Source organism: Alosa alosa, chromosome 12 (assembly GCF_017589495.1).
Source record: "Alosa alosa isolate M-15738 ecotype Scorff River chromosome 12, AALO_Geno_1.1, whole genome shotgun sequence".
Classification (NCBI taxonomy): domain Eukaryota; kingdom Metazoa; phylum Chordata; class Actinopteri; order Clupeiformes; family Clupeidae; genus Alosa; species Alosa alosa.
In genome coordinates, this window is record NC_063200.1 from 4,343,381 (window position 1) to 4,367,673 (window position 24,293).

At 39.7% G+C, this 24,293-nt stretch overlaps 1 protein-coding gene across 2 annotated transcripts; it reads left to right on the forward strand.

The window, feature by feature from the left end:
- Nucleotides 1-1,093: 1,093 nt before the first annotated feature.
- Nucleotides 1,094-23,753, forward strand: scarb2b (scavenger receptor class B, member 2b). Of its 2 annotated transcripts, XM_048258861.1 has the most exons (13): nucleotides 1,094-1,578; nucleotides 7,506-7,666; nucleotides 8,802-8,949; nucleotides 9,096-9,290; nucleotides 10,049-10,140; nucleotides 10,622-10,741; nucleotides 16,002-16,180; nucleotides 18,652-18,770; nucleotides 19,128-19,201; nucleotides 19,288-19,339; nucleotides 19,535-19,687; nucleotides 20,252-20,299; nucleotides 21,466-23,753. In XM_048258861.1, the coding sequence occupies exons 1-13, from the start codon at nucleotides 1,456-1,458 to the stop codon at nucleotides 21,583-21,585; spliced, it is 1,584 nt and encodes a 527-aa protein (XP_048114818.1). In that variant the 5' UTR covers nucleotides 1,094-1,455; the 3' UTR covers nucleotides 21,586-23,753. The 2 variants fall into 2 exon arrangements, with proteins under 2 accessions (XP_048114818.1, XP_048114819.1); XM_048258862.1 differs by lacking the exon at nucleotides 20,252-20,299 and having other exon boundaries at nucleotides 1,138-1,578.
- The last annotated feature ends 540 nt before the right edge of the window (nucleotides 23,754-24,293 follow it).

Here is a 24,293-nt window from a genome sequence, read left to right on the forward strand (position 1 = left end):
CAAAAGAGTATATACTATACTATACTATACTTATATACTTATGTTCAGTTGTGACTTCTTGAGTATCTCTGATACAGTAGATATTGAGGTATACAGGCAGGTCAGCGTAGTTGATCTGTTGACTGTTTGCAGATTTATGGCATGTCTTGTAGGCAGAGAAAAGCTGTTGCTCTCTCACACTGTAGTTATGAAAAAATAGATTAAGACAGATATGGAACGATTATAAAACAATTTCCTGCTCCCTTTAGGGGGTCATTTTAGTATTTTCAAAATACAATATTTTATTTTGATACATAGTGTGGCTACTGTATTTTGTAGTTTATTTTGATACACCTAAAATTAGGATATTATTTTATTTGAAAATACATTTTGATGTATTTTTGCCCATCCCTGTGTCCACATAGGTCTATGTGACCTGCCAAAATTCCAGTTTCAAGTCCAAAGGTACTTTCTCCTTGAAGGATTGTGACTTCACTTAGCTATAGTCCTGTTTGAACAAACGTGTTGAAGTCACAGGAACATGACTTCTTGGAGGTGGTCTGATAGCCTAACATACATAACATGCTTGTCATCTTTGGGCAAATGTCTCTTTTTTTTAATAAACTTTCCATACTAAATACTTGCAGATAAGAAAATTGTTTTTCATTTAATTATTTTTCAGAAATAAAAAAGTATTCTTTTAATAGTCTGAAGAACCAACAAATTTGCAAGACTAATAGGTTAGGTTTTGTTCTCAGCGGCTCCTAAACTGTGGTTGCGAGTTACAAAAGTTTGACACACCAGTAAAAAGGTTAGTGAAATTACTATTAATTAAACAGTCAGTTCCACGAACAATCAGTTCATATGAGGTGGATCTCTTCTTATCTTATGTAGCCTACATAGTTTTTCATCATGGGTTGGTTATACCGTATGTGCTGAGAGAGATGACTGACTGAGTGCACGAGTCCACTACGGTCCACTACAGGGCTCTGGGGGCAGGAACCACGTTGCCGTCATGTCCAATCAGAGTTCTTCTTTCACAGTGAAAATATGACCTTCGCAGCCCACTGCAAACATTCATTGGCATGCTGGATTATACTATACGCCCACAGACTCTACATTGACAAAACGGTCGTGCCTGTCAGTTGTGTTTTCAGTGAAGGGGGACTGAGGATAACTTCGGCTAACTTCGGCTGAATCTTGCGCGAACGCTTGGTGCTCGGCGGGCGAGATAGCTGACTATTAAAAAAGATACCGTTAGGTCAACGTGGAATAACGTTAGAGCAACCAATTCATTTCAGTTCAGTGGCGTAGCCTAGCTATATTCTCCCCTTTCCACCCAACGTCTGAACACCAAATTAAACTTTTCGAACTAACACAGACTTCTGGCGATACACGTTGTAACTTAAGCATAGTAGCCTATGTTAGACACCATTAACTGGTTTTAAAAAAGTTCGAACTTACACTTATTCAACCATGATGCGGAAATCTTGTTGCATCTATGCAACTGGCATTATCGCAACACATTTGTTAATAGTCGGCATTGCTCTGATGATCGCAGATGTGTTTCCAGGATTAATGACCAAGCGACTGAAGGGGGTAAGTTGAATGAAACATTAACTCACATGTGTGGGCTGATCAACAGGTTGTAGGACCCACTGTACGTTAACGTTTAGAATGCTACCGATAATGTTAGTCACAATAACAATCAAATATTGAGCTTGCTTGTTGATTTGTTATCCATCACTAATGTGATAGAGAGATTGTTTTGTTTCATCCGTTGTTGTTTTAACTCAGCATGTTAATGTTAGCCCATTTGGTGCAGTCTTAAACGTGAGGTGTAAACATACTTGAGTGCTTGCAGCGTGGTTTCGCCAAACTTGGTTTGGTTTGTCTAATCAGATTGGAGTGGGTAGGTGTGCTGCAGTATATCCTTAATCGTAAATTAGTCAGTGGATGAATGGTGATAAGTTCCAGAGTATCAAACCTCTTTCTTGAGATAAGCCTGTACGTAGGGAGACCACCTGCTCTCACAACACATCGTACAGAGATAGTGCTCTTCCTCTTCTGCCATGTGCACAGGCGTGTGCAAGTGGGGTGACATTTAGGCTATGCTACATCTACTTAGTAGGCATACTACGTGCAAGAGAACCAGCTTGAGAGCGGCAATAATGTATCTGGATGAGCATCAGCTATGTGGTAGTGTCCCTGTGGAGAACGTCAGTGATTTTGTTCCTATCTACTGCACACATCTTTACATCACATATTGTATACTTTTCCCAACATACTTTCCGATGGACAAATAACTTCTGTTGGCTACCTTGAGACTTTGAAGCAAATAAAATGTAGTTATGCAGACCTTGTTGGTTTAGGCCCTACTCACTGTTATGCATTCAATACATCCTCCCATTGCCCTGTCCCCATGACTCGCTTTTCTTTGCTGCTTTCTAATCTGCAAAAATGGGATCTGGGGGTCTCCCCGCCCTTTTTGGTTCTTTCAAGTCCTTTGCGGTGGAATAGCTGCAAAGGCAAGTGAAGGCAGCCTGTAATAAAACTAGTTAGTACTTAAGTATAGTATAAGTATATATACTTTTTTGATCCCGTGAGGGAAATTTGGTCTCTGCATTTAACCCAATCGGTGAATTAGTGAAACACAAACAGCACACAGTGAACATACAGTGAGGTGAAGCACACACTAATCCCGGCGCAGTGAGCTGCCTGCTACAACGGCGGCGCTCGGGGAGCAGTGAGGGGTTAGGTGCCTTGCTCAAGGGCACTTCAGCCGCGGCCCACTGGTCGGGGTTCGAACCGGCATACAAGTCCAGAGTGCTAACCAGTGGGCCACGGCTGCCCAACTACTTCACTACTTCACTGTATATAACCACTGAAGAAAACTCTGCCCTTTTCTTTACACTACCATCATGTTGCTCAAGTAAACCCTGTATTAACTTGCCATTTTGCATTTACTGATTCAACTTCTGGTTTAATTTTATTGAGACCCTGCTCTGTAAATTCATTGGGTACAGAGGTCTTAGAATGCTGCTGTTGTGCCACCTTCCTGCCAACCTGGTTAGAGTTCCCAAAGAAGTAGTTTAGGGTTTGAGGAAATGACACAGGTGCCGGTTATTTCTGTGCCTTCATTTGTCATTAGAAATTAGAATAGATTAGTTTGTATATATATAAAAAAAAAAAACAGAGTAAAGGCAATTGTTTGGACGAACTTTCCTTCCAGGAGCATAACATGGAAGAAGCAAAAAGCAAAGGAAGCCTACCCAGTTTATCAGAGAATGGTGGTGCACAGTGTCATGTGATCTCAGGACAATGGGTGCATATAAAGTAATGCTTTCAGAAGCCTGAGAGCTGTAATATGCTCATTTAGAGTGAATGCTAGTGTGTTTCACAATGTCTGCATGCACAGTGTGATTATGAAGTGTAATCACATAATCACATCTTGTTACTGTCAGATATACTCTACCAAGTTAGCTCTCATCCTCATTGTCCCCCTCAACTTGTTTACCCTGCACGTATTAGTCTGTTGCACACACATCTGTTCATCCAAGTTCCAAGTGTCACACTTGTATGTTCATCAAATAAAGACTTGTTTTGGCTCTCTGTTCTCTTTTTGGGACAGTTGTTTTTAGCATACTGTTGTGGCTGTAAACTTGCTGAGTTTATGTTTGTGTAAGAGTGAGTGCAATCCATAGTACATTCTTAATTTCAGGTTTCACACTAGAATCAGCATTCATGGAAAATTGCTTACTGACTGGCAGTGGCAAAGTCAGTCTGTGTGTTCAAAGCGTAGGCTGGTACTGTAGACTGATTTTCTGGTCTAGCTGTTGGCCTTATACTTCCTGAAAAAGAAAAAAAAAAAGGGCCTGTGTCCTCTTTGAAAACAGGAAGGACAACAATTGTATTGCATTATCATTGGCTGTTGGAAGTTGTATCTCTGGTAAAGTATAGAGATGTCATGTAGCCTAGTAGTAATCAGCTATTAAGAGTTTGGTCAAAAACTAGTAATCTAACCATCCAATAGGCTTGCAAAAACCTTACACCCACACCTACAACAGCACCCACACACCCACAAAAGCACAGCCAAACACTTGCCATGCCTGCTAACTTATGTATTTTAATACATTTGGAAATGTCATGCTTTTAAAGCTTTTCTTAAAGAAACCGTATGTAAAAAAATGTATTTCAATTCCTCATAAAATGGCCCTGATATGTCACTAGACATTAAGAAATCATGTTCATTTCAAATACTTATATCACTGACAACAGTAGTCCGGCCAGGATATTGTCATTTAAAAAGTAATGTTGCAGCCCTCAACTGATGTTGATGTTGTGTTTTGTCATGTTATGTTGAGTTTTGGCCTGATGCGCCACCCTCTACCTATCTACTAAGGGGGGAGGGGGAGGGGATACACCGCTCTACAGTAATTTGAAAGTGATTGCAGTACCAGTTTTGGCCACAATATTACATATGGTCCCTTTTAAGTTTTTGCCAAGTTGTCCAACCCAAACCACAGAACTGGTGGAAATCATGTGTGTGTTTCATCAGATCATAAAGGCCCCATGGCTGTAACTTTATTGTTTAAACAAAACAAAAGGTTCTCAACCTTTTTTGGGCCAAAGGCAAAGCACACCAAAAGTCAAACCAAAACACAAAGGCACATTGATTTATGGTTAGTGATTATGATGAATGTCAGATATATATTATAGGTTACAATAGGGGTATTCATTCTTATATTTTTGGATACAGAGTGTTCATGAGCTGAGACCACAGCAATAAGGCATGGCATGGGGTTTGCACTCACACAACAGAGCTGACAGAGCTGCATAGATTTGTAGCAATAGTGTCAGACACCAAACAAGACGAGGGACCACAAAAGAGTCACGTTAAAAAGTTTATTTAAGGGTTGGGGGTTAAGGGGGTTTCAGGGGTTCCGGGTACAGGAGTTCCAGCCCCCCAGTAGACATGATCCGGGAAGTCCTGCATAATAGAGTTTGTAGCTTTTGTAGAAGAGGGACGGAAGGCAGGTCAAGATTACCTGGAGAACAAGAAGTAGTCACCAAAGGCAAAGAGTCATGAAAACAGGCAGGTAACTGGTGCTGGTTGCAGACGATCTGACAAGTGTGGACTGAAAATTTATATACAGGGCATGATGAGTGGTTTTTTAGGTAAACTGTCACCAGGTGGAGGTCATGAATCAGCTGTTACCAGGCAGAGAGAAATGAATGGCAAACATGACATTATTCGCAGATTGAGAAAGGGGATTTTTTTCTGTCACCTGATGAGAGAAATGAATGCTGCCAAAGTTGTGAGAGTCTTCAGATTAGTTGTTTTGACATTTTTGTTGTGAAAATAGCTAAATCTAACAATTGCAGCTTAATCACCTTGCCGCTTGATAACCTTGCTCTTAATTTGTAAACCATTGTGGCAGGCTTGCTTATGGAGTCAAGAGACGGATCTCAGAGTCCTGTATCATGAAATCAAACATAGAATGGTTACATTTGCATATAGTAATAAAGTTGATGCTTTTATCCTAAGTGACTTACAAAAAAGTGGACAGTCAATTTACAGTGTGACTAGGACATGTAGCAATAAGTACTACTCGCATACAATAGAATGGCCGTTCAAGTGAAGTTAAATCAAGGCGTGAAGAAGTACAGTTGTTAGGGTTAGGAGAGGTGTACTCTCAGAAGAATTGGTATCTTAAGGAGGTTTTGAAGATAGAGAGGAACACCCCTTTCGACTAACAGGCATTTATTCCCATGCTGAAGCCTTTTTTTGTGGACATCTTCGTTTACATTCTCGTTTAATTTACATTACGCTTAATCCATGTCCGTGAAACTCACCTAATTCATCAGAAAGCCAGGCTTGACAGCAACAGAAATGTATTTGGGTTATAGCCAATATCCATAAACTCCTGAAACTGCTGAAATGCTTTGAAAGTAAGATTCCTCTCTGCTACCTCTAGTCTGTAAAGGATGTTGCAAAGATCATTACAGCGATAGTAATTTGCAATTGAAAGACAGCTTACCAATGGTAGCACACTGTATTCAAAGATTTCAGTCAAAACTAAGTCAGGTGTGTGTGCATTTGCATTCCTTTCAAGTAGCAGAGGAGCAGTGCCGTAGTAATAAATGGGCACAAAGTATGTCAACACAAGCAATCTAATGTCACAGTCATTACCTCTCATATAGTTTTTGGCCCAGTTTCAGAGTGTTTCTTGCCCAGCAGTCCATGTGGTGGGGCAGCTGGCAGGTGCAACTGCCCCCTGTGATCAATGTCCAGCTCATTCACTTTAAGAGTCAAGGGCAAACCTTTTGGTCTCTCACTTGACCAGGTTTTGTTAGCTCATCGCTGCATTCGTTCATTTGCTGAGCACGCGTGCCTGTCAAAAAATATAAAACAGAGTTCACTCTATTTGGTCATTATCTGCTAAAACAAGTTTAGGTTATGTAATGTTTGGTTAGCCTACTTTTTGTATTTGATTAATTGTGTGCCAGCCCCCCACCAAACTTTGGATTTTGGACCAGACTATTTATTAGAATACAGCCCACTTGGCTTTAGACATTAAAATAAGTTCTGTTTGTGCTATGTCAGACTGAAATTCACAATCACTCTTCAAGTTTTTTAGGCTACTGTACCAATATCTCCAGTAGCTCAACGGTGGGTCTTATGCCACTGTTTAAAACAGCCTGGCTTTAGGACTGGCATTGGAGATGGGATGCCAGCCTTGAACCTTGACCCACATTCAACCATAATTCAGGTATATGGCAATGCAAATGATGTGTCTGCTGAGAAGACCTGTCTACTTATTAATGCCTAGAGGTGAATTTATTTAAACTTCTGGCTTACACCAGGCCTAAAGAAGATATCTTTAACCCTAAGGAACTGCTCTTCCTTAGAATCTATAGCATTTTGTGTCATAAACTTTTGTAGATTATACAGTAGGCCTATATGTGCAGTAATTTGTGTCCAAATGGATTATGAAGTTATTCTTTCCATTTATGGATATGGGTTTCAAGTGACCAGAGTTTTCTTTGACTTGGCAGTTTATGCCACTGCTGTGTAAGTCATGCCGCTCGGCTTTATTGGGACATTCGCATAATGACAATGACTTAAAAATACTGTTCTATTAATCACTGTAAACAAAGTATGGTTTGCACTCAGTATTTACTCCATCAGCCTGTATCAGAGTATTGTACTATTGTGCAGTGTAGTACTGTGTCATGCTGTGTTTCCCCTTATATGCTTGTAGACAGAACTCAACATATCGACTTTGTCTGGCAAGCCATTCATAAAACTGTCTGGCAAACCATTCATAAGTATTCATATAATTTTGCAAACATATTGATTGTTCAATTTGTCTTCATTTTTTATATATAGTTTACAGGTGGGCACCAGGACTTCCAATAGTGGTCATGTCCCTGTTGGTGTCTTGTAAAAGACCTGAAGTTCAAACTGAAATACAACCTTACAAGACATCAGCATGAATTGTTGTTTGTTTCTATTTTTAAAGGAGATCACCCTTACTGAAGGCAGCAAGGTGTTTGACAGCTGGAAGAATCCTCCACCCCCAGTTTTCATGGAGTTCTTTTTCTTCAATGTTACCAACCCTGAGGAATATCTTGCTGGACTGGCCAAGCCACGTGTTGTTGAGGTTGGACCATATACTTACAGGTAGGCATGACAACATATGAGTCGTCATAGTAACAACCTCTCAACTTATTGATGTCTGCCTAGGTCAAAGGAGACTATTTGTACTTTGTCATGGCCTGTCCATTCATAGTGATGTCAGTCACTGAAAATTCTAGACTGTACATTTCTGATTGTTCTCTGAGATGCATCATAGAAATGTATTGAGTGTGTTTTTTTGATGAGGTATACAAGTGCTAGAACTGTGAAGGAGCACTGGTGAAAAGGTGCTGCGTCTGCCAAAGCCATCTTACATCGGGTATTGCAGCCATAATCTACCCTCTAGCTTCCTTTTCGTGAGTCATTGTTGCCTCTGGTGAACACCAATAGGAATGTGCCGAGGTAAATACTGGAAATCGTCCTGAAAAAAAAAAAATACTATTCTGCAATTTAGAGGACATACTGGCATTATAGATCATTTGTATTAGTGGTTGGTATAGAAAATGCAAGCCAAGAACTTTATATGTGACAGTTAGGGGTACAGGTTCATGCCTCACTTCTTCACGCATGGCCCTCTGTGTAAACATGGACATTCTTTCTTTGAGCTCTACGTGTGTGTGAGTCATGCCAAGGATCTGCTACACGTTATGCAATCTGATCTGTCTCTTAATCCATTTATTCCTGGTGCTAGCAGCTTAGCTTACACCACTGATAAGTTGGCAGGCAATATGCTTTCGCAGTAACTCCAGGCATGTAATAAACACAAGGCTGTGAGCTGACAGTGACAGTAACTGGTGGGAAACAAAATGAGTTAATTTTTACAGACAATATACGTGTGAAGAGTTTGGTTTCAAAACACTATATCTCCATTTTTTAAAAACATTAATAAGTCATTTAGTCACATAAGACAGTTATTTGTGTATTTCAGGTAATATCAATAAAATTGCAGTTATGCTGTTTTGATTGAGTAGAGGAAATCAATAGCAACAACCCAATTACAGTTCTACTGATATTATCTGGAAAACAAAATGTAAAAAAATGATTTATGAAAATTCATTGAAATGGAGAATATAGTATTTTGGAACCAAACTCTTTTGGTTCTCTGTGTCTTTTAAGGATAATGCACACACATTCCATCCCTTCTTGGTGCCTCAAATAGTTCCTCTCTTTTCATCACTAGGGAGTACAGGTCCAAAGAAAATGTGACGTTTGTGGAGAATGGGACCAAAGTGGCAGCCTATACCCCCAAAACCTTTGTGTTCTTGCCTGAGAAATCAAAGGGGAACCCTGAGGTTGATCTCATTACTTCTGTCAATGTCCCGGCTGTGGTAAGACCTGTAATAAGCATTGTTACAACTGTGTATGTGTGTGTGTGCATGCTTTCATCTCTTCCTGGTATTATTTCTGACCCATCAGTTTATGTCTCTTTAGTCTGGTTTTACTTATGATTCTTTTGAAATCTGCTCTTCAATAGGCCGTGATGAACAAAGTGCAGGGTAGTTTCTTCGTCACCCCAGCAGTCAAAGCTTGGATGAAGATGCTTAATATTACTGGAATACTTACAACACGCACTGTCAGCGAGCTTTTGTGGGGTTATGAAGACCCCCTTCTGAAGAAGGTCTCTGCCTTAAAGAAAGATGTTGAGAAGGACTTCGGCTTCATGATAAATGTAAGGTTTTTTTTTCACAGATCTCATCCAAGACTGTTGTTCAGCCTTTGAATCACAGGATCTTTGTTTCAATTCATATTGAAGGCAGATATTGAGAATGCATTAATTTTACTGCAACAAGTGACCTTTGCGTAAACATTCTTGTGAAAATCTGAATAAGCTATGATGTGTAAGCTATGATGTGTAAAGAGTGCCTGAACCATCTTATCCAGTGCACATTTGTATTGCACAATGTGTGTGTTATCACTGATGGTCATTTTCCTAGTACCACAGTTTTCTGGAAATCAGTCAGAATGATGGTCAATCAGGAAACAGGCTTTATTCTTTCAATGATGTGCATCGAGAGACACAAGCTTCACCCTAAAGATTCACCAGCATCTTTAACTATACATGAGAAATCCTAAACTTAAGGATGTTACAAACAAGGGGGGCTTGACTCCTTCTAACTGAGCCTCCTAGACGGTCTTTAATTAGGAGCACCCCAACTTGCACATGGCCAATGCTAGCAGCCATACGTGACAGTGGGAGGTGTGAAAGCCCCCCCATCCCTGCTCACCTAGTATACAGACAAAGAGCCACACCTGGGAATAAACAAAGGTGTCTGGAAAGTCTCCTATTGAATTCTAATCATTCAATTAGAACCCTAAGAATGCACCGCATAAAGAAACAAGAGATACAGTACACATGAGTACAAAAGCACAAATGAACATAAGAAGTGCACTGATGCACTGATGCACAATTCTTTCATCACTCTGCAGAAAAATGGATCCCATGATGGAGAATTTGTGTACCTCACTGGAGAGGAAGACTATCTGGACTATGGTCGTGTAGACACTTGGAAAGGTCAAAGGTAAATGACCTTTCATCTGTCGTCTGAGCATCTTAACATCAGTGCACTCTGAGCACAGTTTGTGCTACAATCTTTCTATAAAATCAGTGTGGAATGCGTTTCCCTCGAGGGTCAGTGCCGTTTCCCACGACTCTTGCCTCTAGTGTTCTTGAGGCCAGAGGTCCTTAGGCTGTGGCCTCAGCATCCCAGTCTCCATGGTATTAATGGCCTCAGCATTTCAGTCTCCATGGTATTAATGGCCAGACATCCTCTAGTGGTTGGAAGTCGGGTGGGAGGGGAGTCATCAAGAGGCATGAAGGCCTTCATCTGAGTTTAGGGATTTATTTTTGATACTTTGTCCTTGTGATCATTAATACGCTCTTGTCTATTTATTATTGTATCCATTGTTGGATAGTTATGTGTGGCCTTGTAGCTATTAAACGGGTGTTGCACTTTTTTTCTTTTACATGAATCTGCCTTTCTGTATAAATCTTTATTCCAGGAAGCTGACATATTGGGGATCAAACTACAGCAACCTGATCCAGGGCTCAGATGGCAGTGCCTTCCACGCGTACCTGACCAAGGAGGAAACCCTTAATATTTTCACCCCAGACCTGTGCAGGTATGTTGGGCCTCATAAACGTGATCACCAGGGCTCTACACTAACATTTATTTTCAGGAGCACTTGTGCGCCCAAGTTAAAAAATTTGGGCGCACAGTCAGTTCTGTACTTAACTTACACATAATGTAACATTATACTGCAGCTAACAGTTAAACATGCCAGTGCACCAATTGCAAATATTAAGAATGACTGACAACATTTAGGCTACAGGAAACAGGATTTTAAAGATCAATGCCTACTTTATTTTCAGTCTGTTCTATTTTCCTACATTTTGTTAATGTAAAATAATATAATACATTGGCATATTTGTATTTAGCCTGTTTATTAAGTATCCTGCCAAATGTAGGCTAATTTATTTATTTGTGAATCCATCTATAGCTAATCCAAATATGCCCATGGTGACCTATCTGACAGCATACTGCCTAATACTACTACTAAAACAGTCCATTTTCTCTTCCACAAAACCCAACATAGGCTAATCAAGGATATATGTTTTATACTTTTAGTTTTTATTTGAAATATCTGCATTGATGGGGCAGTAGGCAAACGTTAGGCCTACTTTCGTTTTGCACTCCAGCTTGTATTCGGCGTAAACAAACAAGCATGCGTGGAAGCCTGGAGTTGTCAGTAGCGTTCTACCTTTGAATAAAATGGTATTACGGGAGGCTACTTTTGTGCCCGTTCGCTACAGCTATATTTTGCATATTGCAGCCAATACATCAACTGGGCTAAAAGGCATGTTAGGTTACCTTTCCTTCTCTCACTGCATTCTCAGAATCTCATCCTGTTCCTCCTATATCCAATGAATTCGTGGATAGAAGAACTAATTTCTTCAATCTTTGCATCTTGGCTGGCTAGTCTAACTTTCCGCTTTTTCTGGCGCCTTGGATTTGATAGAAGCGACTACTAGCGAAGTCACAACGCGAAACTGCTAACGCTGATGGGAGGTGTAGTTCTTATGCTGCATTCGCGACGGATTCTATGGTTTGCACCAGTAATGTTTCTCGATGTTGCGTGTATTTTATAGACAAACATTGACATGGTTAGAAGTCATTCGCACCAGTGCTTCTAAATATTTTTTTGCACTCGCGACGGCATCATTTTTTACTTTCGATGTGCGAGTGAAATGGGCGCACTCTAGAGCCCTGATCACACAGCGCAGAGGCTGATCTTGGACCTGCGAGCAGCTGCTCCAGTCCAGCAATTTCCTCAGAACTGAATGTCTGAAACTGCTTGGCCGATACTGCATGGGAAGCCAAAACATTTGTAACTAATTTGAAACTGGCTAGAGAAAAACTAGCAGATTTAGTAGTCATCTAAATTTAACATACCGTCATTAATTGTACTGAGGATCTCAGTCACCACGATAGCTCAGGCATGCAAACTCCTCACCTTTTGGCGAAATTCAGCGTTTTGAATTCAAAATGAGTGACTTTACTATTGTACAAATTACGCGCAGATGCAAACACATACTGGTGTTGTCAGAGCGCCACTAAGCTATGCACTATTGCCAACAATGTCATTTGTTATGCTATTAAACGGCCATTTCCCTCTTTGCGTGCCCTTCTCACCTTTTGCACCCCTGACTAGTTTGCATGCCTGATAGCTACAGATGGGTGTTTCTGACACTTGGCAGCAAATGTTCAGTTTAAGGATTTTCCATGGAATGGAAATCACTTTGCACCCGGTGAGGGAATGGTGTCAAAGGTACCTCAGCTCTGTGGCCAGATTATTCTATAAACATCCTTTCTTTTGTTTTGAGACGGATACATTAATTGGATGCATGGGAATTATTTAAACACTTTTCGGAAGCCTGTAGACTATCTCTATGATCTTGTTAAAAAAAAGCACAAACCTGGCTCAAGGAAGTTGTTTTTGCAAGCAATAAAGCCTGGGCAAGATGTGTGTGTGCCACTTAACAGAAAAGTCATCTGATGGACTCATTAAATATACTGAAGGCCATTCCCAGGATTTCCATTCGCTAGTTTTATCTTTCAATGTTAAATGTCAGCTGTCTCCCATGATTTTTTGCAAAGACTGCAGTTTTTAATCCAGAACAGCCAAGGAGGATAAGGACAAGCAGATATTTTGTTGAACAGCTCAGAGCATTCCCTGGCTTGTAATGTGCTAGTGAGATATATCTTTGTTGTACACTCTGAGGGACTACGCAAATATTGTTAACAAAATATTTGTCAAAGGAAATAAATTACATTATTACATATTAATCAATCATACATTATTATTTTATATTACATTTAATTTTCAACCTCAATATAATGGAATAAAATGGTTCTTTAGCTTCAAGATGTGTTTGAAGCATCTTGCTTCTTTGATATTTTCAGAATTTGATATTTGTCTTATGAAAGTTGAAATAGATAAATTGAATTACCCGATGTATTATGCCACAAGGGCGTAGGTTTGGTCTAAGCTTTGGTGGGGACACTCCTGTTGTCACAATACCAACATTATTGTTTCAATATCAATACGAAGTGAAGAATCTCGATTTCAATACTTTTGCAATTTTTTTTCATTTGGTTTGGGGGCCCCTACCACCTTGACGCCATCAGTAATATTGAATATTGTGTGATCATTCACATCACTGGCAATCATAGAATTTGATTGACCCTCCACACACACACACACACACACACACACACACACACACACAGAAAATGATGGTTGTCATAGGTTTCTATTTCATATTTTGGAATTCATATACACTTTATATATATTATTAATTATTTGTAGTATTTTATGATCTGCATAATTACGAATAGCTAAACATATTCAGTCATTTGAATACATCATATTGATATTTAAATTATTAGGCTACACTTGTCTTTAATATCATCACATTTGTGGTGTGTAAGTCTAATTGAGTGCCTGTCACTTTAAGAAGAACATGAACGCAATTAGCTTTCAGTCTCACGGTTTTAGGCTAGTGGAAAATAGTTTCGCATAGTGCAAGGATATGTTTATTCAATTCATCATGTTTGCTATGTCATTAGATAATATGAATGTTCAAAAAACTAACAAGTCAAAGAAAATCTTTCTGGAATGAGATCATAGAAGAGATAAGTTTCTCACAATGTTAATTTCTATGAGTTATTTCTTTGCATTGTGCAGTCTACATTCACAAATACATTAGCCTACATAAACAGAATATAGGAATATAGGTCTGTCATTGTACAGACAACATGGTCATATGCCTTTAAATTTGATTGTGTTTGCTGTTTCTTCTATACCCTTCCCAACACAGCTTTTTTTGAGTTGCATAAGTGATTCCTGAAAGAAATTTTTAGTTACAATTATGGTATATTGCAAAAGTGGGTTGAAAACATTTCGGCAATAAACAAGATTTCATAACTTTATTTCAGAGTTTGTGGAATGTATGCAGATGTCCCTTTTTATGTTACTGCGGACATATGACAGGAGGACAGGACATATGAAAAACAGATCCAAATGATTGAAATTTAAAAACAATCATAATGATACAATGAGATGATAAATAGATTCCCAATATGACCGACCTAATGATTTCCAACTAATGACTAATTTCTTATTTTATAATTTCTTCTTATTTAATTTAATATTTTGTTACAATACTGGTTTATTACAAAATGTGTTTTTCAACCATTTTTGCAATAAACCAGATTTGCAATAACTTTATATCAAAGTTTATAGGATGATTGCAGATGATCATTTTAGGATGTTACTGACTATTTACAGTTGTGTAGGACGGTTAATATACAAATCTAAATGATTGAGGAAAACAACCATAATGATATAATTAGATGATGAATAGATTCCCTATTTTATCGACTAATGATTTCCAACTGACCTCTTTACTATTGAAAATATTTTATTGCAATTCTGGTTTATTACAAAACTGGTTGGAAACACACATTTTGCAACCAGTTTTGCAATAAACGAGAATTGTAATAATTTTATTGTAATTCTGGTAGTTATTGCAAAACTGGATGTCACAAGGAGCATCCACCAGAGTAGGAGGACACTTTGGCATGATGACTTACAATGCAAATGGGACAATAGTGTGCACTTGCCCTAATTCTGAGGCAACGGCAGAAATACTTTTGTGGCAGCAGCCTATTGCCAGAATTAGTGTGTGTGCATTTGTTTTCTCTAGGAATAATTAAATGGATATTATATCAGAAAAGTAATAGTGGTAGTTGCACTGTTTGACTCCAAATGCTATCTGTTGTTTAAAAACAGCGGGGTGACATCATGTGTGGTGATTGTTTGGGCAGCCTGCTTGTAAGAGCGGCCAGGCTCAGTGCTGATTGGTCGACCCTCTGCTACCATGGCTTAGCCTTAGTAGACATGAGTTGAGTTTGATACGTGCTCCATGCCAGATCATAACGTATCGCTTCCTCACATCGCAGTATGACTTTTCACCTACATGGAAAGTGCTTGTGATGTTATTGGTCAAGCGTAGAGGGTGGTGGTGGGGTCTATTCTGAGTGCGAACCTTGACCTAAAAAACTGACAATGATATTGAACACGTACATACCCTCCCTCTTTTGTTCAAGGTGGAAGGAATCTGCTCTGCTGGTATGGCATACATATTTGCTCTTTCTGGATGCTGGTCAAGCCCCCCCTCCCCCTCCCCCTAAACACTTTAGCCTAGTCTTGTGTACTCAGAGGAAGGTCATCAGCCAAACCACTGGGAGATTTCCTGTCAATTTTTACCTTTGCTCTCATTTCATCAAAAATGGTATTGCAGACACAGTATGTTCTATGTTTGACTGTTGTACTGAACAACATTTCCCCTTGTTTTGCCTTTTTAGACATAATGTGGGAGAACCCAGTTTTTGGTACATGCAATATAGGCTTAATCACTCGGCTAAAGACATTTATGAACACATAGTTGGCACGGTAATCTCAAAAGCGAAAGCCAGGCAGTGTAGCAGATTATATCTACTAATGAGCTTGTGGTGGGTTGGGTTGGGAGAGAACGCTTTGGTGGGGGCCTTGTTTGGATCCTGTTTTCTTTCAGGTCCATTACTGCTATGGGGAGATATTTCATGGTGTTGGCACTTGGTAATCTCACAGATACAATAGATAACTTGTTTGTTTATCAACGCTGGGGGTTACTCACCCTCCCCCAGCGAGTATGGAAGGGGTACTTACCAGCTCTGCAGAATGAAAGTTCATAGACTTCTACTTTAGATGTACATTGGATATGCCTTGTGTTGATGTGCCTACATGGTTTAAGTCCTGTATATCTTGTGCACAACAGGTCCATCTACATGAAGTTTGACAAGGATGTGGAGGTGAAGGGTATCCCTGCTTACCGCTTCACTCCTCCACGCTCTGTACTGGCCAGTGTCGAGGAGAACCCTGATAACGCAGGCTTTTGCCTGTCATCCAAGAACTGTTTGGGCTCTGGTGTGCTCAAGGTGGACGTGTGTAAGAAAGGTAGGTTGAGTCTGGACACAAACCTCCCGACCCCTTTAAAGAAAAACATGAGCCCTCAGAACAACTGTAGGGGCCTGCACCTTTAATTGTTTGAACTTGAGCTCCTTTGCTGCTCGGAATCCACGCATGTGATTGGCCATTTGGGTCGTTGCTAACTGATCAGGCCCCTCTGGCTCTGTTTCAACATGCTAAACCCCATCACCTGATGTTAGCTCAGCTCTGGGATCGCTATAATCGCTGCTGTGTGTGTGTGTGTGTGTGTGTGTGTGTGGGTGGGTGGGTGGGTGGATGGGTCGTAGATACTGGCTATTCTCAGAGACTGTTGAAGGTGCAGTCAAAACCATCCTGTTAAGCTTTTTATTGAAGTTTAACGTTGACCATAGCACCTTTCCTTGATTCCAAACTTGGGACCGTGTATTTTGAAGATACTATAGCTTTTAATTTATGATAGCTATTAATATAAGCTATTTAATATTTTAGCTGAGAAATGCCAATGCAAGCCAACTTTGTGTTTGAAAGACACCACTGACTATCTAAGGGTACATACACCACATTTGAAAAACAGGAAGCATGACATTAAACACTTCCCATTAAACAGTCCCGTGATTTATATGTGGGAGAGACCTATTCACCTATGGAAACAATTTAGCAGTCATGTTTCTATGATGTGGTGTAAGAATGAGATATTGTTCGTTTTGCTTTTGCCTCTATGTGACTTTGAGAGTCTGTGAAATAGAAAATCTGTTTTGTTTTTTTTTATCTCAAGGCTATAATGCCCCACCCCCTAGCCGCCCAATAATGAGCCGAATGTCTTCAGCGGTGTGTGACTATCGTGGTCCTCACCCTTTGTTGAACTCTTACTGACACCATTACCTTAAGCTTTGTTGCTGACTACAGACGTTGTTTGAGGGATGTTGTCAGAGAAACATCACTCAGGTGACCATGCTAGGAGTGGGTGGAGGACGTTGTCAAACACAGCAGGAGGGAGAGCTCTCACCTCTGTTCCACTTTCCCCACCTGTGCGGTTAGGGAAGGAAGATGTGAAGTGGCACAGCAGATGGCCGCCAGCCTGCGGAGCCACAGAGCACCTGTTGCTCTTTGAAGCCCGTATTTGAGAAGTATTGAATAACTGTCCAAATACATACCAAGTCTGTTGGAGAGAAGTCCACTCCCTAAAGCATTTTTTGTGAATGTTGAGTGTTGAGATGCGCAGACATAGCCATGTGACGGTATGACTTTATCTCAGCTGAGAGCCATGACCTTCAGGATTCATGTTGGAAATAGACAAGGCTCTTTCTTATTTGGGACCTGTCACATAGTTATTATATTATATTCAGCTGTTGCAAAGTTTTTTGCCATATTTTTCGTCATGACGTGCCACAGGGCATGCACCAAATTTGTGATGCAGAATCTAATTCTAGTTATGAATCTGCCATATTTGCATTTTGCCCCCGTGTGGTTTAGTTTCAGTTCCTGAAAATGTCCTTAAAAAGTTCCTTTTTTGGTTGGCCTGGTGGTTAACTCCACCAGAATAGCGGGCGATGACCTTAAGTAACCCTCAAAACACTTCATCTCCCCTGAGGGGATCCAGCGTTCTCTGGGCTAAAGGTCAGGGGGTGCAAGGTTGGAATGTTTCTTACACCACAATGTTCGGAACTGGTGGCCAGCCCATGTCGTGACCCGTGTTGTGGGAAAACCATGAACAGAGGTCCTGCTGTTGTTTTTGTAATGGATAAGCCAGACTGAGTTATCTACACCCCTGCCCCACTCGGCTTCCCTCCACGGAGCTCTTTAAATGACCGCACTGAGCACAGAATGACCTCTGGGATAAAGGGAAGGCCCCCTGTGTTAAGACGGGGGTGAGCATTCTTGTGGATGCTTGTATATCTGTTCAGGAAGGAACTGTAGTGTGTAGGACATCCATTTTTATTGTGACCTGATGACTGAGTATCTATCTTTGTCAACAGAGCCATTAGTGGAGTCCGCTTAGAAGTACCCCTGAGCTTATGAGTTAAACATCAGGGAGGAGCATAAATTGCCATGTTGCGGGAATTTATAGAAAGGGGTTGTTTTGCCGTGTCAGTCCACCTCCATATATAGAAATTGAGTATTGTGGCGAGATGGAAAGGTAAACAAGATTCCTTAACATTTTTATTCTCTATTGCCCGTCACAGCCCTTCACTTACTGTGGTTTCACATTTCCACATCATCTATTTTTACATGTCCACTTCTACAATATATTTTACTCATGGATAGACATGGTAGGTCATCATCATCCACATTTTCATCTTTGTGTTGCACTCTGTGCATGAAAAATACGCTATATAAATAAAATACTTACTTACCGTCCATCTTTGTAAAATAGCATAGTTTTTACTGCAACTTGACTGAAGGCAAAGTGTTGCCATTGAGGCACATTGTTGGGCTGCTGTGATGGTTTGACATATTTGTTTGTGCCTGTGTTAACTCAGGGGTTCCAGTAGTGGTGTCATTCCCCCATTTCTACCTGGGGGCTGACGACTACATCAATGCCATTGATGGTATCTCACCAGTGAAGGAGCACCACCAGACCTATTTGGACCTTAATCCGGTAGGATTCTGAATATTCTGACTGAGTTGACTGAGTGGTAAAAGATCTAATTGCTCCCCCTAGTGTTGTATGATTTGAAGTACAATAGTTTTTGTTCCATTTAGATATGAATATGATTATTTATTAGCTAGAACAGTTGAAAACTGCTTTCTGTTGGCAGAGTGACTTGCTATTCCTGTGAACCTCTGTGACTTTAAAATGTGCCCTTGTAGATGTCCTTTGTTTGGTCTATGGCTGTTAATAGTTAACTTCCATCCGTTTAAAGGGAGGGTTTCAATGACTGGTTGCATTATGCCTAATTCCCTGCCTAAGTGCCTAAGTCACCTTGTCACTTTTGTGTGTGTTTGCCCTGAACAGACCACTGGAATCATCGTTCGTGCAAGCAAGAGGGCACAATTTAACATCCTGGTGGAGAGACTGAGTAGTTTCCCGTAAGTAGTGACCTCTGTAAGCAGGCTGAGCCTGACCCAGCATGGGGTAGTGCAACTAACGTCACACTCCTCTCTCCCTCTCACAGCATAACCAGTGGACTCGACAGAACAGTCTTCCCACTGTTTTTCCTCAATGAGGTAAATGACCCTTATTTAGCCGACAAACTGTTGTCTCCATTCTGTTGCTATGTATTCTATTGTGCAGATCAATAGGAACATGTTCACATATTAATCACAAATGTTGTCTTCGGTGTCCTGTTCTGTTGTTGGGGCATACATTCAGTCCTTCAGGTTATATGCTACAATTAAATGAATCTTGTTCATTCTGGCCAGACTGTGGTGGTTGATGACGCCTCAGCAGCTAGGCTGCATAAGCTGTTACTGATCGTCAAAATTGGATCCAACTTCCCCATCTTCATCATTGCCCTCGGCGCGTTGCTGGTCATCATCCTCCTCGTCCTCATCATTCGTCTCCACAAGAAGAAGGTTAGTGACTGCATCAGTGGTCCTGTTGGAAAATGGGTAAAATGCTCAGGACAGCCAGTTATGCCCCTGGAAGTGTCCAAGTTTTGGATGGAAATTTATACTTTACTTAAGAGCACCCCCTGGTGGCTTGTTCCATTTCCTGTTGGATTTTCTATGACCGGAATATTACAGTTTCAGGCTGATTAGTTATCACACTTTTAAGGAATTATTGGGATAGACGTTAGGTGGCAATCACACTGGTAAGTGGAAGTGGTTAAAAGTAGCTTTTGTCCTAATTTATACTCATATGTTTCCTAATCTTTTTTCATGAATGTATGGCTACCCTTGATTGCTCTTTTATCAAACACTAATTCTCTGTGATATTCAATTCAGTTAACTTAATCATTATAACAATAGCATGTAACACTCCTTTATGGCTGTTATGTCTTTTCCTCATGATTCTAACAGCTTTTTTCATAGCATGTCAATTACATGACTAACCCCTGTGTACTAACTGTCACTTGCCAGTAGACTAAATGTCATGTTTTGATGCTTCTTAGTTGGTTCCTTTCTATGTCCTTTCAGATTGAAGTGAAACGCTTTGATTTTTCAGAAGCTTACCCTTACTTACCTGTAAGTCCTAACTGAATGCTACATTTGACAACTGTTGGTGTGAATTTCTCTTCCTCTGTCCCTTTCTTTTTGAACAGCACGTTGTTCATAATATGCATATGAATGCAGTAGATCCTGGGTGTCACTGGGTATCGTTTAGTAAACTGTGGTAAACTGCATCTGTGATTTCAGTGTGGAAGAATGTTTGATGCTTATGCCCAATAGTCTTGGACTGACATTATCTTCAGTTAATGAGTTGAAAACGCATTGTTTTGTCACGTAAGGGCCCCGTTCATGTTGCACAGAACTTTTAATGACATTTTGAGTCTGTTAAGAGGCAAAAAGGCACATTTAGATGATGCCCCCAGACCTAGCATTGTAACTCACTGGAGGCACTGGCTATTAGCTGCTGCTACTCCAGTTCGGTAGCACCGATTTTGGTCATTTATTTTGCTATTGACAGTACTCTGCGATATCTAGCGATCAAGATCCATGTAAAAATCAGCCAGATTTTTCCTTTATGATCACACTTTCTTGATCTAGTAAATATCATACATTTGATTTATTTAGAGCCAACTTGAGCCACAATGTCTCTTACTATCAACAGCAGTAGTTATATCATTTACCACAACATTTGCTGCTGCTGTAATGGTGCCATGGCCTGCTCTGAACCCAGACTGTCTATTTACAAAGGATTCTAATATCTTTGCTCTGCATCAAGAAGGAGACCCAAGTGATTTGAATAACTACAGATCTATCTCCAAGCTCCCATGTTTAGCAGTCACTAGGGCTGATTTACAAACTTTTGGAATAGAACATGAGAAGACGGTTAAATTAAATTAAATAAATTAAATGAAATGTCAGGGCTTCTGCTTGTCTCCCAGTTATTTGCCGAGTTATTACAATATTTACAAAAATAAAATAAAAATTTACAAAAATTATTACATCATTGGGTTCTGAAAACATAAGGTTAAACCCAATCATGTAGTCTCTCCATGTAAAAAAGACACTTCATTATTGGGAAGTTATGGCTGCATTTGGTTTTATTACATTTTCAAAGGAGTTATTTTGATGGAGCTATAGTTTTTTATGACATTATCGGGCCATGATTACATATTGGGTTCTAAATGGTTCATGTGCAATACCTACACATTTAAATTATTGTACTCATATCATTTTCCTCATAGACGACTGCTAAGGAGGACACAATCTACTCGCCTGTGAATGACAAAACGGAGGACTACTCTGACAACTCGAAAAATGGCAACTATGTTGGCATGACCCCTGTAAAAGCAGAGCGTGCTTGAGCACGATTCCAAAGATGTGTGGCGCCAAATAGTATATATGATCATTTTTCATCACATGCTGATCCATTCTTTATATGTTAAATATGTGTAAATATGTTGCTCTATTTTCCCATTTTAAAATGTTTTGAGAGGTTAGGCTCGGCCTTGAATGTTTGCTGTGTGAAATTATGCTTATATGTTTAAATCATTATGTTCCCTGCATACTTTAGAAGGCCGGGTGTTGTCCGTGGTTGTGTTTTGTAAAAACAGCTGTGTTGATGTTTTATATAATATGATTGCCATCAAATAGTGTTTTTGAAGGAGATTTTTGAATTTAGAATTTTGTTTTATGAAGAGATGACTGCCAGTGTTCTCCATCTTTCTGTTGCCATGCATACCCTGGAAACTCCAGAGTTCTCGCAAGAACACAGTTTGAATTGTCTCTGCGAGACAATCTGGCAATGAGTAATGATGCACGTTACCAGGGTCTGGAATCTCCATGCTAGGCCATGCTAATATCAAGTATCAAACATGATTACAGTCTTTAATGATTGTGTTAAGTACACTGTCCTTTAGTAGACAGAAACTAAAGGGCTTCTGTAGGATTACTTGCAGGACACTTTAGATTGTTAACTGTGCCTTCCTGTTTCATGAATGAATGAAAGTGTATCTGCCTCACTCAGCTGCCAGCTTGTATGCCAATTAGAGAGCTTGTCTTAATGATATCTGTTGAAAACACTAGTAACCTTATGTGCTCTCCTTTAAACCAGTTCTCTCTCTTCTTGGTCTTGAAGTAAAGAGAAGGACTAGACAAATGCATTTCATTTCTTTGGCCATGACCATGGTAGAATTCTGCTGGTGTGTTTGACTGCCAACTTCTATTGACATGGTTTGTTGAGTTATTAGATTTGTTTTGTTCCTTGTCAGCTTTCCCCCTTTTTGATTGTATGATGACCCTCCACCTTAGAGGCCAAATTGTCGCATTGTTTTGAAAAAAAGAAAAAACATAGAATAGATTGTGTCAAAAACCATAGTAAGCCTCACTTGTAAAATTCAGCTTGACTGATCTTTAAATATTTTTTTTGATGGATATGTTGTATAATTGGATTTTTTGACCTTAGGTTGTACATCTGATGGTGTGAGTTCAGAATATGTCTCAGATATTTACGTCATTGTACATTCTGTAAAAATGTTTGTTTTTAATGTAATTACGTTTTAAATTCATATGTTGTTCCGTTCCATGGCATTTATTTGCCATGAGTGGTTTGGTTGCCATTTTCTCTGCCTCTTTTTGATAATAGTAACGTTTGATCACTATTGATATTGCTTAGTGTAAGCCAGTGCTTACAAAGCACAGAAACCAGCCGAATGAACACAGGTTGCACCATCCTCCTTGTTACATTTTTCAATGAAGTTGAAGTGTCGTCAAGAATCTCCTGTTTGTGTATCCTGACTTTAGATTTTGGTTATTTCAGTGTTATAATGTGTGCTCGAGTTGTGTGTGAATAAGATGGGACAGGCTTTGGTATATGCATGGATAATCTCAGGTCCATAGGCTCCTTTTGTGTCTCGGGGTGCTGTGCACATAGTTACAAATGTGGTGCCCCACAGGCCACACACTGTGTTGTAGCTCTTGGTAGCTACTGTAGTACCCCAATGAATGTCCGTAACCTTAAGCTATTACAAAACAACTTCATCTACATCTTGGTCCGAAGTGCTATTATAGTATTGAGACTAGAGAATTGTTTTAATTTCAAAAATGACTTTTACATTTCAGCCCATCCAAGGATATAAGTGCTCTCTTATGAGAGATGACCCTTTTGTATGCTTCCTGTGCCATAAGGGCTGGGTCAGAGTTATAGATGGCTTTCCAACATCCCAAGGTAATTCTTCCATACTCAGTTCATAAATATTTTACAGAAGTTAAGTTTAAATAAGTTACTTCCCTCTTTAGTACCACATCTGTAGAACCTTATTCCCTCAGTGTCCATTCAATGTCAACATTCATATGTTACAAAAAGAGCTCATGACTATTTTGAGTTTCCTTTATACCTTTGTATTGTAATGTCAATTAATGACATTATTGTTGGCCGTCACTTCTACTAGATACTTTGCATTATACTGCATACATGTTAAATACTTTTGCACTAACAACAATCTGTATTTTACAATAAACTACGTTTGACTTATGCTGGTTTCACTGTTGTTTAAAGAGAGATATATTAACTGTATGTCAGTAAGTAACCCTGGACTTTCAGTTTTATCTGTTCTTAAAATTTTAGCCTTCTGATTTTGTTCACTACTCTCTGAGGCCATTTATCAAAACGATCACTCTTGACAAAACAATTTACAAATATAATTTACTTTTTTTTTTTTACAAAACTCTATAAACACATTCTCACTCACTAAAACCCCATGATGCACATGTGATGCATACTGGTACACATAGGGAGCACAATTACAGATAAATCCAGCACATGCATCAGTGCTCACAGTACTGAATTGGTCACACTTGTTGCTATTGATGCGATGACACCAATATAAACAATGCACGGGCACTGCACTGGGTGAGTTGATGTAAATAGAACCTGATAGAATAGATGCAAATAATCAGAGTGTGAGGAGGTTGTGGAAGGCAAAGACCAAGAGCCATTTCAAGCAATTGTGACCGATGCAACTTGTTCATGGATGACACTCAATAATACAGCTCTTAGTACTTACTTTATGCA